Source organism: Cynoglossus semilaevis, chromosome 3, assembly GCF_000523025.1.
Source record: "Cynoglossus semilaevis isolate Cse_v1.0 chromosome 3, Cse_v1.0, whole genome shotgun sequence".
NCBI classification, from domain to species: domain Eukaryota; kingdom Metazoa; phylum Chordata; class Actinopteri; order Pleuronectiformes; family Cynoglossidae; genus Cynoglossus; species Cynoglossus semilaevis.
Window position 1 is genome coordinate 4018915 of NC_024309.1, and position 16224 is coordinate 4035138.

General features: G+C 38.3%; 1 protein-coding gene across 2 annotated transcripts; it reads right to left on the reverse strand.

Moving 5' to 3' along the window:
- Positions 1-2360: 2360 nt before the first annotated feature.
- On the reverse strand, positions 2361-15426 carry pdcd6 (programmed cell death 6). Of its 2 annotated transcripts, none has more exons than XM_008307515.3 (6): positions 15171-15426; positions 10903-10964; positions 6042-6086; positions 4176-4346; positions 3726-3835; positions 2361-3517 (listed from the first exon to the last, which is right to left on the reverse strand). In XM_008307515.3, exons 1-6 carry the CDS (start codon positions 15251-15253, stop codon positions 3419-3421), a joined length of 570 nt encoding a protein of 189 aa, XP_008305737.1. In that variant the 5' UTR covers positions 15254-15426; the 3' UTR covers positions 2361-3418. The 2 variants fall into 2 exon arrangements, with proteins under 2 accessions (XP_008305737.1, XP_008305738.1); XM_008307516.3 differs by having other exon boundaries at positions 4188-4346; positions 15171-15422.
- Between the last annotated feature and the right edge of the window lie 798 nt (positions 15427-16224).

Here is a 16224-nt window from a genome sequence, read left to right on the forward strand (position 1 = left end):
ACATTTCATTTTTCACTCCTATATTTTTGGGCCCAATTTATTTCTCTTTAGACAACTTCAGACAACACTAAGTAAAAGACAAATAAATCTCTCCACACAATGACTGGAATGTTTCTACTTAACACCAAGTCTCACTGGTGTGAGAATCACCGCCACCACAGACCAGTTATGTGTGTCAAAAATGTTGGGTTTTGTTTTTTGTATGTTTGTTAAAAAATTTGGGCAATAAAGCTAAAACTACAGCAGCACATCTTGTGTTTGGTGATGAATAAAAACACATGGTGCACTGGTGGGTTCAGAAACACTGCAGAAAAAAGTCTCTCGTAACAGACTGACAAACACATAACACAAAAATAACAGTTTCCTTCAGCCATCTTCAGTTAAATATGATTCATTTTGATCTTGCAGGGGTCAACCTGTGGCTCCAGAGACCCCTGTGCTGGCCAAACAAGCCTTAGTGGCCTTCTGATGCAGATCCTCCACTCACAGCTCATTGTTATTTCACCAACATAGATAACACCAGGTGCCTTATCACCACAGTAGCCACGGACCCCCTTTGCTCAGAGACCACAGTCTGACCCAGAGGTCTGACCTGCAACTAATGACAAAGAATGTGTGGGATGCACAGACAGAAATCAATATGAACCACAGCACCGAGGAAAAGGGGCTGACGAGAAGACGTCAGTTTTAAATGTCACAGCAGGAGAACTGCATGTGGAATGTAAATCACTTTATGTGGATAAAAGAGGGGAAATTAATAAGGGACAATGAAATAGATGGTTCAGGCTGAGTAGGGGGCAGAGGCTCCCACTCTGTTCTCTTTGTGAGTGTAGCCAGAGAGATGTGGTTTAAGGTTGTGGCAAACAATTGACCTGACATTGTTTAGAGTTAACTCAGGGAATCCAGCTGTCAACCACAGCCACAGCCAATGACAACCAGGACAGATGAGCAACCAACACAATTCTGGACATAGAACAGGCAACTTTGACCACAACATATTTTTAGATGGGGCACCTTTGGCCGAGTGCATCAAAGATGATGTGGCCTTTTTTTGTTTTAAAGTATCCGTTTACTTTACTCCTAGATCTTGCCTCATGTCAAACTCCTTCAGCTAATAAGCTATTACAGTCACTGTCTGTACTTCAAAACTGGAAAAGCTCATAACATTATGGTCACACAAGACACAAAGAAATTTGTGTCTTTTGTTATTTTATATAATTTGTTCAATGAGAACAAACAGTTTTACAGCAAATATCAAACCAGTCAGTGTGAAGTACTCCGAGTGTGCATCAGGACTGACTAATTTACTATTGAGTCTGATGATATCTGGAAGGATTGGTATTTAGATTATTGTGACAAAATAAATGAATGATGCTGTTAAGATCATGAGCAGAGCAGAAAAGCACCATGAAAGAGAAGAAAAAGTGCAAAGAGGAAGCACTAAAGGAAACTCACAGGTGGGTCTTGCAAAAACCATCAGGTCAGAGCACATGTTCAACACTGGTCAGCAATATATATATATATATATATATATATATATATATATATATATATATATACAATTAGTAATCATCACATCGCCCCTCTATGGCATGGCGGGGGAATGCACTGCCAGGTGCGATACAGAAACTAAATACTAAATACTTTAAATCAGACAAACACACACACGATGAGGAAAAATGACGTAGTATGATGAAGATATACAATAGTATGAATAATTGTCAACTTAAGGCAAAAGGCAAATCCTTCTTAATAATTATAAATGGTGACTGAAACCTTGATTTTCATCGTCAAACCTTGTGGCGTTAATAGGGTGATAGGTTTAAGCGGACATCAGAAAGCCTGTACTGCCTCCTTGAGTCATTTTAGTGTGATTGCAACGTCATTTCTATCGTATGCGCAGTCTTGACTTTGCAAAATTGACATTTTTTTTAATAGTTTTCTTCAATTCAGTAAAATAAGTCACATTTTGTAAATTTTTCGAATTAATTTAAACTGAATAATTGTTAAAAACAGTTGTATCGCATGAAGTAGAGGTGTAAAATTACCATATATTTTAGTAAAATGGAGAAGGGTTTTTGGATGAATAATTCTTTGGTATCTTTGCAGTATATTTCACATGTGGACAAACATAAACATAAACAGTCTATTTTACAGCATGCACGTAACCAATAAAACGAGTATTCGTCACATGCAGCATGCGTGTTAAGTCTATAGACATCTTCAAAGAAACAAAGCAGTTGTAAATTCTATGACTCCGCACAGACAACAGAGGGCGACATTGATCCGTGTTGTTAACATGATCTCGCCCTGCATTGCAACGTCACACTTGACCATAATAAAAGCAACTCCACAGCACATTGTCTTTCTTTTTTAATAAAAGATTAATTTTCTGTGTCTTTTTTTAAACATGTTTAAGGCATCATGCACAAAAAATAAGCTAGAAGTTCTTCTTTATGCTTACCCTCTACCAATCATTGTTAACATTTGTGGATTTGTTTTGTTAAGATTGTACAAATATGGCATGTAAGCTGGCATGTCAGTGAATCTCAAAGCAGAAAGTCACCTGCTTTCACAGTTTCTGTAAACATGGCTTTGAGCAAAACAGGTCTGAGGAAAAGTAAACAATAAAATAAAATGAAAGCATGCTTCAAAGTGGGGACTGAAATTTCCCTCAAAAGCATGCAATGCATCCTAAGTCATATTTACATCGCATCATGTGCTCTCAACGGAGCAGTTTTTCTTTTGTATTGTTTTTTTTTTCAACCTTACTAATTAAAGTTAAGACATTAAAAAGTTGACATAACAGACTGACAGGAACAACAGATGGGTCCATGATGATTCCCAACCAAATCTCCGACATAGACATTGTTCCAATTGGTCCAAGAACAAAAAAAAAAGCTACAAGATTTTTTTTAAACACACCACACTGTTCACTGTTCTCAGGGTTCCCAAGCCTCTTTGGGAATATTTTAGGGATTTGTCAACAATATTTCTCTCCTTTTTCTGACTAAGCATGCAATAGTTCACCAAACAGAAAAGTCACAGGAAATCAAGGATTAAGAAGTCAGACTTTTTTTTAAAGAAATATTACAGCTGACTTTTCTTTTAATAAACTGATAGTTTCATTATCTGAATGTCAGAGACTAATGTTTAACCCATGCACATTAACTAACATTTACCAACAAATGAAACAAAAGAAACATTTTTCCTACAATCACAGGCCTTTTCTTTTCTTTTGTCCCACAAAAGATTTCAGGAACTCCCAGGAACCCTGAGGTGGAAACATTTGTAAATTTTGATGTAAAAAAAAAAAAAAAAATCTTGTAGCGTCCACCGCAGCAGACATCCAGTAGGTGCCGCTTGCTTTGGCACAGTTGTGTCCACTTGTGCTCTCCTGTGTGTTGACCCATGTATGTTATACTATATTGAAGACCATGGAAAGATACTGTTCATATGAAACCTGGATCCAGCCGTCCTGGTCTGTGTCGTACCGTCTGAACACGTCAGTCAACCTCTATGGAACAAAAAGAAAAAAAAAAAAAAGAGAAAAGAATAAAAAAACTTATATATTTATATTTAAAATTCCCTATTAACCAGTGTGGTTAATGTAATTTTAAACATTTTAAATATTAATAAACACAATCTTTAGAAAGTTAAAAAGTAGGTGCTCAAAGGAAAAATACAGTTCTATATAGTTCTTTTACTGAATAAAGACACGGCACCTGTAGTACAATACAGCACTGGATGAAGTCGTCGAAGGCCACCTGCCCCTTCCTCTGCCGGTCAAATTTCTCTATCAACGTGCTGTAGAACTGCTCTGAGAGACGATAGCCTGCACACAACAACACACACATGCTGCATATTCTGTTTACACTTTAAACAGGATATTGAACTCTAACGGTGTTAAATCAACCTTAAGTGGACTTTTGTCTAGAGTTCAGCCTGAAGTGTTTCATCAATTATACTGTATATAAATGGCTTCACAGCAATCCACACGGAGGAGCACACAGAGATATACAGTATCAAGTTGAAACAGTAGAGAGTAAAACACAGACTGAATTAAGAGTCTTCTCGTGGCATGCTGATCGGACCTTTTTCACCCAGAGAAACTACATGCAGCTACGCTGCCCTCCACCACACTCGTTGAATGTAAATATACTGTACCACCATACTTTGTGTCTCACCAAATCCAGTCAGTGCCTGTTTCAGCTCATTCCTGTCAATGAAGCCTGAGTTGTCCCTGTCGTAGTTCCTGAAGATGTTCTGCCAGTCGGTGATGTACTTCCACACACCGGCAAACTCGTTGAAGTTCACGCCACCTTTATTTTCCCTGTCAAACATGGCTGAGGGAAAAGAGATACAGAGGAGACATTTAGTCGTCCACACACACAGGCAAATCAAACAGTGTTCATCCTGACAGCGATCCGTGACATAAAACCACTGATCCACCACATATTGTTTTAAAGTGCTGTCAGAGAAGTGCTGAGTGTAAACTGTGGCTCAAAAATAGAGCCACTCTCACACTTGACTACCTGCTGTTTTCACGAGAGCTAAAACACCGAGACAGGAGGAGAAAATGGTTTGATGTCTCCCCCGTTTGGGTCAAACCAATTACCTCCCTACAAGGAACATTATCACAGGATACGCGTAATGCTACAGGAGTCTCCATGCCACACTGAGTCCATTACTGAGTGTGGCACTAGGTGGAATTAAAGGGCTGTTGTACAGAAATGCTGCAGGAAGAAAGCAGAGGTATTTTTACATAATGTATGCTGGAAACAGTCAAATGAATAAGGTGCAGAGGGTTTCCATGTACGCTTCATTTAGATTTCTCAAAGTGAACCTATAACAAATACCTGTAGTCTGTTCTCTACTTAAATTTATCAATTGCAGTCATTTTGGAAAGAAAATGTGTTTGTAAGTGCTTCCAAATCTGTGTGTTCTGTGTAATAGAATTCTACCAACAGCCGTCCAATGGATAATCTATGCAGTTTGATTATTATGTTTCAGCCAGCAGTAAATATTAAACCTAAATAATGCAGTGGGGGGGGGGTCACTAAATTATTATCCACCCATGTCAGGAGAAGTTTCCAATGGTTGTGTATGTGAAAAGAAAATCTAGGGGCCTTTATCAAAGAGTGGAAAAAACTACAACACCATTAAAATTGTGTATGGTACACTTCTAGTCATGCAGGGAGCAATTATGATGGAGAGAGAAACACAGTCAGGGGGGAAATCCAATCAATGCAGTTGAAAAGCTCCTTGTGGGACAAGAAATGACCTTCTTAGGATTATGACGTGGCAGGTTGTAAAGGTCATGTGGTCCCATGATTGTCTCTGCTCTAGATAACATTTAGATCATTTGGAGGTACACAGTGTGAATCGACTATATCAGAATGCCCACAAGATGGCACTAATGCACATAAGAACCACCTGAATATACTCAGTGACCGTTTCTGGCTACTTATATGTTTTGTCCTCCCTGATGTAGCAGCAATGAATCACATGGTTAAAATTATCTCAGAGAGCCTGACTCAGAATTTTCCTACATGAACTGAACTCAAGAGGTCAGACCTTTAACCCCACAGATAATCTTAGTAATGAGCAGGACACGACTTACCACAGAGGTTTTACTCATTAACAAAAGCTCTTCAGGTATTTTATTTACTTATGGCACAGAGGCAAATAAATCTTGTAACGTTATTGAAGCTGTGAAACAATGACAGAGTAAATGAAGGTTGAAATAGGAAACACAAGGGTGTTGTGATCCAATCTGCTGTGGTAAAGAAGCAAAATGGATTTTTAAATAAGAGTTTTCCTGAGATTTCACACTTCTCTCTTTCTTCAGTGGAGCCCTGTGTTGGCCTCTTGTCAGTGGTGACTACAAGTTTGCACCAGAACAACACTGATCCTATTGTTTTGTCTCAGCCAATAGTTTACCCAGACTTCTCTGGTTGTCATAGCGAGAATGCAAATAAACAAATTCCAGAGCCAACAAACAAAATGCAGAGACAGTGTGACTGTGAGTCGGTACTTACATATGATGGAGCGGACAGTGACTGGGTTAAAGGGAGTCCATGTGCCTGTGAGACAGAAAAATTCCAGCCAGTCATTCAATCAATGCGATCTGTTCATTATTTGTAGTAAGAACAGAGTGATGAAAACAATGTAAATATTTTATCACAATCAATGCCGACTTGGACTGAGCTTTGGAGGAAGTGCAGCAGCTTTGGCCATATATTGAACAGAAAAGTTATTTTGGTTTTTATGGCTCATTAATGAAAAACTGTGTCCTGTTACAATGACTCTGCAATGATACTTTGATATAACAGCAACAACTGGACTAACGCAAAGACAAAGAGGTCTTCAACAGGAGGTCCACCACCCCCAGGAGGCACCGCTTAAGGTTTAATAAATATGTTCTATCTTTAATGCTGTTAGGTTTTTTTTTAATCAAAATTAAACATTTACATTTTAACAAACAACATTCTACATTCAATTACCAAAAACAAATGAGTTTTACTGAGGTAATACAATTACTAAACAGCAACACAAATTATATTAATAGTAGTCTCATGTCATAAAAAGGAAATGGAGAAAAACTTCAAGAGGTTGTATTTTGGGCTGTTTTAAAGATCTATTTTCTTTCTGACACAAACAATCATTATTGTTCCCCTACTGGACAAACTGTTGTCGTCAACATGGCCAGAAAAAAGACTAATGGGCAGTAAGCTCAGCAGGCTTTTTATACTTTATAGCCTCTTTTCTTCACAACCTTAGTTGCCCACTTCACTGAGATTTATCAAGCCATCTACATCCTTGCTGACTCACTTTTTTGATTTCATTACAGAGAAGCCGCAGTTGAGGAGCAAAAATAAAGAGGAAGTGCTGTGGGTGGAGGATGCAGAGGAAGGAGTGAAAGGCTTAAAAAAAAAAAAAACTAGAGAAAGACGATATTTTCAGAGGAGGAATTAAAAAACTAAAGACAGTGGACTTAAGCAGACATAATTGACCTCAAAGTATCTGCAGATGAGTTCTTGTTGCCACGACCTGATCTCTTTGGCCTACTTCAGCTGACCTAGGATTCCTCCTCACTGCTCTGTAACATTTCATCGCTCAGCAGAGATTTTCCAACAAAGAGCGGTTTTCTTTCCTGCTCTACAGTGAGCACATTTACAACAAGGTCAATAATGATGTCCAAAGTCCATAGAAGATATACTATTTTTTTAGATGGGTGGGTCTGAGAAAGAGGGTGGGGCTGTTCAGAGACCAGATACAAGACTATAACTGTAGATAAGGTCTGGGCCAGAATCCATATTCATATAGCATTTATTGAACTGCTAAATTAACACAAAGTATTGTATTGATTTCAGCTCCTTTGCAGAATACATTCAAAGTACCAACTCCATTTGCTGATGCAATGCAGTCACTAAAGTCATTAATGCAGTCTTATTAAAAGCGTGTCTCCTGTATCAGCAGCTAACTGTACTGCTTTACAAGTTAGAATCTAGATTCTCTTTTACCAAGTTTCCACTGATTGTTGAAATGGTTGTTTATTAAAATCTAACCACGTCACAAAACATGATCTGTCCAGTGGGTAAATTCCTATTTACTGAAATAAATCCTACCAAACCTGAGTTCTGTTTTTCCAATACTTGACACTCCAGATCTATTTAATAACAGAAGCAGTTGAGCAGCGTGTTTTACCCACACTAAATTCTACCTAAAGATTCTCTGGAATCACCCGTCTCTTTTTCCCGAGGCACAGTTTCATTTATGTGACAGGCTCAGCCAGGTTATCGAATTTTTGCCACTTTAATATCACAGTTTCTGCAAGGTCTCGAATGAATTCATTTTATTGTTCATAAAAATAAATAACAACAGAACAGATTTATTTCTAAAATATTTTTTCTACAGAGAAATTTTATGTAACTGTTCACAAATTCACAGATTGCAAACTACCTAAGTGTGATGCTGTAGCCAGTTGGGCTGCGATGTTTATGTGCCTCTAAATGCAAATGTTACAAAACAGCATCTGTCCAGGCCACACATTGGACTCTCTCAAAAGAGGGAAGGAAAAAAACAGGAGGTAAGGAGAGGGGCACGCTGGTGGAAAAACAGTGACCCGACCACCACGTAAACACAAACATATTCCCGCTTGTGCCGAGGATCAGTCGGTAAGAAGCTTAACCAAACATTTATAAAATTTAAACATATACATCTGTACATGCATATAATATCCTTTATACAAACTCCACCAATACAGCTCTCAAAGTTTCACATGTGAATTCACAGACAGATACTGTTTTCTAAAGTTAGTGTGGTCTTGAAGTGTCAATGGGGAGAAAAACATATTAAAATACAAATATTTGCAGAAACATCGACAATGTCCAAACATCCAACTGGATGATTAGGTGAATTATTTACATAATTTACCTAATCTTGAAAAAAAAATCCAAATGTATGGGAAATTTACTTTATCTCGAATATGTATTTTATATGTATTTAGGAGGAGGGTGTATCCTCCTAAACCTGACTTAATGGTGACGGCCAACCAGACCAGACCAGACACTCAGCTGTGGCAGATTCAAGGGCTTTGTGTGTGTGTGTGTTGACGGGAGACACCCTGTCATTAACCTATCAACTGCAGAGCAATGAGCAGAAACATCTACATATAAAGAGAATGAGCAGCTAATAAGGCATGTTACCCCACCCTGAAAAAAATAAAGAGATGGAGGCAAGGAGCAGAAGAGAAAGAGATGAGAGAATGAGAAAGAAACAAAGAAAGTTATTATTACTGCAATAATGATGAAAATGTGTGCAATGAGAAGGTGCCAAAAATCCCCTTCCAGGGAAATATATCGAGTTCAATAAGATATAAGGAAGTCAAGATAGATGTATAGATAGATAGTTTGTTATTTGTTGTTAGTGTATGACAAAGAAAATATATGGTGCACTTTGAACTGCTTGAAAAGTGATGTAATTCTGGATGAAAAGCTCACAGACGCAGAAGAATCTAGGCATTATATGAAAGAAATCTGCTGGAAGCCGTTGGAAATAGCTCATCTACTTGGCAGCCCTTGAGCTTTTTTTTGTTGATCTTCATGTTTAGAAGAGAAACACAGAGATGGGCAACCGCAGTAAAAGCCTGAGTACAGACGAGAGCGATGAGAAGTTAAAATTGTAGTGGTCAGAATTACTGAAGCCTTTATCCTTCACTTGTCGAGCGTTTGTGTGGGTCAGCCACTCTGGCAGGTCTGGTGGCTTCAGAATGAACACTGCAGGACAGGATGCAGAACAGTGTGTTCAGCTTCACTGGCTCTGTTTCATATCGCAGTGAGCCTAATGAACTCGATGAGACAGAATCAGAAATGCGTCGTTCAGTACACGCACATTCAAACGGCGAGGTGTGTACAAACACAGGCACAATATGCAAACAACGCTGACAATTACACATAGATGCTGAAAAGTGAAAACAATTTACCCTTGGCACAGATGCAAAATGGTGAGCAGAAAACCAGTCTGTGGATGTAAACCACACATACTGACAGACTTATCAGTATTCTGAGGCTGAGCCACTGCACAGGCTGATAACAGCTTCTTTCATTGCTGCCGCTGGCTCTGACGTTTCTTTGTTTCCACTGAGGAGCCCCCTGAAATGGGATTCATTCTGCGGGGAGTAATCTGACTGAAAACCTGCCCATACTATTAAGCTGTAAACTGGATGGGAGACACATTGTATTCCAACAACGACACAAACATCATCTGCACCCGAGTTTCAGGGCAAACAGTGTTGTGAAAACAGGTAATTTCCCAAACACCATTCAATCTCATGATATCAATGGAAGGGCAAGGTCAAGACGCAGTGCTGCTGTAGTGTCGGTGCTCGGACATAAAGAACAAGATTCTCAGTACACACTACAGTCTGGAGTGAGGGCAAAGCTGACGTGACTGGTTCTGAGCAGAGGAGATGATCCGTGGGATTAATTCACTTACTGCAGAAGCACGAGTGTGGGGTTCTTTTTTCTACTTCACCAAGCCAACTGACTACTGAGCCTTTTATCCTGCTCGAGTCCTTCTCCTCAGGACGTGAAGCGACTGCAGCAGCTCAATCAAACAGCAGCTGTAGTCCTCATGTCTACTTCTGTGTCTGTTTCAAACAGATTTTTAATAACCTATTCTCCAGGGACCCCCTCTCTAAAAAACGATCAATCGGCACAATATTTTTAGGTGTTGTCTAGTCTTTCAAGCCTGCTGATGCTGTAGGTCACAGAGAGAATCATGCATGGGATATCAAAAAGAGTAACAGTTTCACAGCATTCTAAAATATTCATTGACAGATAGAAATACACTTTATAAAAAGCACTGCATCATCAAATGATATCAGATAGAAAACTTTACGTTACCATGCAAATAGAGTTTTTAATTAATTACAAGTGGCTGTGTATAAAGACGTTATGGAGATCATGTAGTTACTGTGTGGTTAATCTACAGCTTATCCAATCTTAAATTAACAGTCTGTTTAGGGTTGGCCACAATGGATAATCTGATAATATGATCTGTATTAGTTCATTTTAAAGTCAAATGTCAGACCAGATGAAACACTAGGATATGAACTAGCATCTGGAGGACAGGTTGTAGTGTGCACCTGCTCACCTTGCTGTTAAGTGTCTTGACCAAGGACACACACAGAGTAAGTGTTGTTCGTGAACAATGTAAAAACATCAGTGCCTAGAATAAAGAACACTAACAGAATAAAGAACTCCTAGAATAAAGAACACTAACAGAGTGCAAAGAGAACACAGACTAATAATACCTATGATGGAGAATGTATTGCAACACTACTGTGTTAGACTGCATCACTTTTGGAGAATCTAACAAAAAGGCCAGTTTTCTTACCATTGGATAGGGCCTGCTGAAGCTCCGAGTCTGATATTACTCCACTCCGGTCCTTGTCCACCCTGGGGAGGAAATCACAGATTAGATAACTCCTACACTTACCACATCACACATCCACACACACAATAGCAGCAGGCATCAGAACTCAGTGGCTGAAACTTTATCTTCTTAAACACGTGTTGGGGATTCAACCACCCACTGAGACTGAATGAACTTCTGTGATGTCGACACACAGGGGAGAACGAACACTCAGGTCTCCCTTGAGACCAGTCTGACAGTTCAGGTATGTGACTGTGAATGGGACCATTAAGGCTGATACAGCAAAGTGACACTGAACACAGGCACCTGTAAAAGCAGCTTTTCAGCTGTTACGAGAGTTTAAAAAGAACTTTTAATTGCAGCAAAACTCTAGTAGGTTCCAATTTTAAAGATAGAATATTGAAGGTTTGTCCTTGACAACAATGTGTGCATTAAAATGCTGCATTCTTCAAACCTCAGGGACTGAATTAAATCTTTTTTATTTACATGCCAGATATCCTGACCATATGTTAATTTGCAGCATTTTTTGTGCTGCTCTTAAAGTGGAATGATCAACTGTAAGAATCAAGACCCTGAGTGAAATTTTTCAAGACATTTGAAAAGAACAAAACTGTCATATGCAAAGTAATTGTCACAAAAGACAAACACTTGTTTTTTGAAAAACAGAACACTGTGATTATGTTTATGGAGAAATGGTAACGGAATATAATCAAAAGCAACTATCGCCACATGAATTGTGTACTGTGTGATAATCATTTACAATGCAAATATATGCAAAGATGTTTTAAAAAATCATAAGGAAACAAAAGCAAACATTTGGCTTGGGTCTCTAACTGCCTTCCAACAGGACAATAATGAAAAGCATACTTTAGAAGTGGAAATTCAAGGACTAAGCTAAGACTCAGACTATAGAACGAGCCAAAACCATTAAATTTCAAGAAGCTTGTAAGAACAGGTGACAGTCAAAGTGGAAACTATGAGTACTGTTTAGATAATAAAAAAAATATGTGACATGTGACCCTTTCAAAGAAATGAAAAAAAAAGACTCATGGGAAAAATATCTAGGGAATCTAGTTTTACGAGTTAGGTGAAAGATTACATAAATACTTTCATTTTCACTTGATTGTAGACATCAGCTGGAAACTTGATTTCAAGATACATAAAAACTGAATTCTGTCCATTGAGAAAGTCTTTTCTGCTCAATTTTATCCTCCTCAGCCATAAAGTCACTAAGAGAATGGACTGTGACACACATTGAAGGCTTCAGCAATCTGGTTTAGTCAAACATCCAATGACTCAGTTGTTCCTAAGTAACATGCTTGGCCCAGCCCATCAACACAGAGGCGACTTGGTAGACACACCCTGAATACCATCAGACAAGAAGCTGAAGAGTAGGAGACGGGAATCCCCCCACGGGAAAAAAATTGCTCACCTACAGTAGAGCTGAGTCTGTGGAAAAGGTCTGCGTCCACGGACGAGAAACTTTCTGTTAGAATAAACCTATAAACGGTTTTCAATGTTTCTATTTACATCAGATAAGGCTCTGTGTATACATCTCTTTATTTACCTTTCCACACCTACAGAAAGAAAATAAACATATGGAAACCAACTTGGTCAACGCGTTCCTGAACACATCTTTCGCTATACCTCTATAAATGAGAGCTTTGTCATGGTGTTAGGGACGAGTGGTTGGGTTAATGCAGGCAGTGGGGGCACCCAGCCTTTTACAAACACTGTCAGACCAAGTCAAAGAAGTGTAGTGTGCAAACACTGCATAGCCGAACTTCTACTTTTCACCTCTCCACTCCTTTTCCTTTCACTGATTTACAAAGTGGGCCTTTGGTTATGTTACTACTCTGGACTAAATGTTACTTAAATTATCACAAAAATAAATATTTTTAGCCTATGGTGTCATCATAAATACAAAAATTGTTTATAAAGAATCAGACTAACAAAAAAAAAAACCCACGGCTGAGTCAGTGACTCTGTCAGATTTTCCCATGTTCTGCTGTGTTCAAGAAGCAGCCAGGTTGGAACTTGCTTCTGGAACAAATGCTGCTGCTCTTTCCGCACGCTCTCTCCAAAAGTAGAGTAATGCCACCACAACTTAAGAGATGGAAATGTTTAAAAAGAAATAAGAAAAATGCATTCAGAAAACCTTCTGGATAACTGCAAATTATTCTTGGCAAGATAACAACTTGGTGCCCGCATATTTCTCATGGTGTCAGAATTATCTCGTACCAGACTCATCCAGAAGAAAATGGGCAAAAGGAGGAGACAGTAACCTTTATCATTCATTACATGGCACATTATTGAAGTAAATATATTGGGAATGTGGGGCATAAAAAAAAACACTAAAACCTACCTTACCACAGACTGTACAAACACCTGACAAAACAGTATACACAGCGAGGGCTAGTGAGTCAGAGACAGCGGGGTGTGTGATACAAAGACTGAAAAGGCTCCCACGTCAAATATGCTCTACTGACTCTAATCACATGACCAAGGGAATTCCAGCGTGGCTCTGCCAGGGTTACACCAAGTGACGGAGACTGGTGTGAAAGATGACATTGCGTGCTCATGACACTCTCAGTCAGTGTGTTGTAGGATTTGTGAGAAGTAGGGTGACAATGACGCTGCATGACATAAGAGTCTTAAGAAGTGTTGTTTGTGTGGGTGAAATGAAAAGACTATCATGTGTGAGAGAGGTTAAAAAAATATGTGCAGGAATATTCTATACATCTGACCTAATTTCACAGGGTTTTGCACCGTTCATCAATAATTCATTAAGTGTATTTCAAAGTCTCACATCGCAGGCAGTGGCGGGAAAGCAGGGGGAAAAAAGAAATCGCTGCAGTATTACATAAGTGTGGTAGTTTACTATTGTACCGGACCAAAGCATATCTTCCATTTGTGTACTTCTCTACGACCTTCTCAGGTGCTGACACGCTTCTGACTCAGCCTAAGGTGGCACTGTAATCTGTCAAAGGTGAAAATGGAAAGAAATGTCACATAGGTTATTATATATGACCTTGTTATTATAAATGAGTCTTCTTATAATAATGTCAAGGCTTACTCAGCTTTTCTAAGGTCAAACTCGGACACTTTTACAGACCATTTATGTGTTTTTTAATACCTATTTTTACACATACTTTCACACATCTACACAAAAGTTTAAATACTTTTAAATCTAAGGTTTTAATGCAATAAATAAGAAGAAACTATCGTGTTGTGCAACCTGTAATGATGACTCAATCATATGACACCTAATGTATTCAATTCATCACATGAATATTAATTACAAAATGTTGAGGGGACAACATATTGTACTCAGTTCTCATATATTATGAATTCCAGACACCCATATGTATCATATTAAAATAATAAGTATAATTTCTATTACAACTTGTAGTAGTAGTCATATAAATAGTAGTGGTAGTCGTTGTGTTTACTTAGGAAAAAAACATTCATATGTATTGCATTCAAAAGATACTAACTTGTAAACAAAACAAATATTCATGGTTCTATACAATAAAGTAGTCTAGGACTACAGTGGCTCTTTCTACTCATAACATTAAATTGATAATTAAAAATAGTGACCATTAGTTAATTGAAATAACCTTTCATTAATTGATTATGGTTGCACCTTAGGACGGTTTATAGATTGGAAATGCAAGGTTTTTTCAGACCATCTTAACTGCATTTAATCCGTCTGTCTTCAGTTAAATTGTAAATTTTGTGTTATGTTATTAAAATTTTAAAAAATAAATAAATGTACTGCAGTGAAAAAACACTGCAGCCTGGTACGTTCAAGGACTCCTGGAGGTCTGACCGACTGACCGACCCTGTTTATTACATTGACAGTGAAGTTGAGTGACACTGAGCTTCAGTCATGTAATATTGTTCTGTAACGTGATCCCCAGACGGACGTGTAACGGCTACGGTTCTGCTTCTGAGTTGACGGTATAGCAGTGTTCCAGGAAGCTCAGCTCTAACTGCTTAATCACTCCTGTCACTGCGGAGTTGTGCTCTCTGCCAGGAATATTTGTAATGAAACACACTACACTACTGTAAAAAAACACACACAAGCATAAAAATACCACTGGGACACCAACAATCACACTTTACACTTTGCCTGTTTGTTCTTTCTTAGCAGAATTTTTCAGTAAGTAACAGGAAGACAGAAACAGAGTCGCGAAACAAACACGCCTTTCTTCCCCTTTACTCACCTCTGAAAGATATTCCACAGGAAGCCTTGGTCCGGAGGCGCGTTCATGTGCATGGAAGCTCTGTATGGACTATGATACGCCATTTTAAAAGAAGACGGCCTGTCAAAAATGTTCAAGTAAATGACGGTCGGACTGCGCCTCGTCCTGCCGTAGTTTCTCTCTTCTATATGGCTGTATGTGTATGTGCTGCTGTTTTTCAATCACACTCCACCAACACCCGACCTCCAGGTTACCGCCTGCTCAGGGGCGTGGCTAATCATTCACCACTACCCTCGCGCCTATACGGAGGTGACGTCACACTTTCCTCGCGTGATTTGATTAAAAGTAGAAAAATGTCACGTCATGGCATGTTTTAGGACATTGAACGTACTTTAAATAGTGGGTCGATAATTAATAAAAACCAAAGAAGCACGTTTAAAGTTAACATACAACAACCGCATTAAACTTAAGTTAAGTTAAATTAAACTTAAACGGGTACTAAAATCCCACCTTTAAAAAAGCAACAATTAGGGTAATCAGTTATCAAATTAAAAAATGTAATAAATCTTCACCAAAAAATACATATATATATAGGAATAATATATATATATATATATATATATATATGTATATATATATATATATATATATATAATTCCTTGACCAGTAAATAAATGATTATGTTTATATAGTAGATTTGTTTTAATTGCAAGTTTTATTATTTGGCTAGTGAAAGAATAAAACATTATTTTTATATATTGTTATATAAATTGTTTTTATAATTCTTTGTTACAGAGGGAGCCATTCTGATTAGATTATCCACCCATCGTTTATCTAATGTTTAACCTTATTCAGGGTCACATGGGGTCCTTTTGGCAATCAGCACTTGTCCCCAGAAGGCGGGTCCACAAATCAAGGCAATCACACTTACACTCATATCAATGTATGTGTGTAAATTTAACCTGAGCCTCCATCTACATGCTTTTGAACTGTGGCAGGAAATCGATAACAGAAATGACCATCAGTTGGAACAGGGCTTGAACTGTGACCTTGCTGTAATGAATTAGCTGGTTAC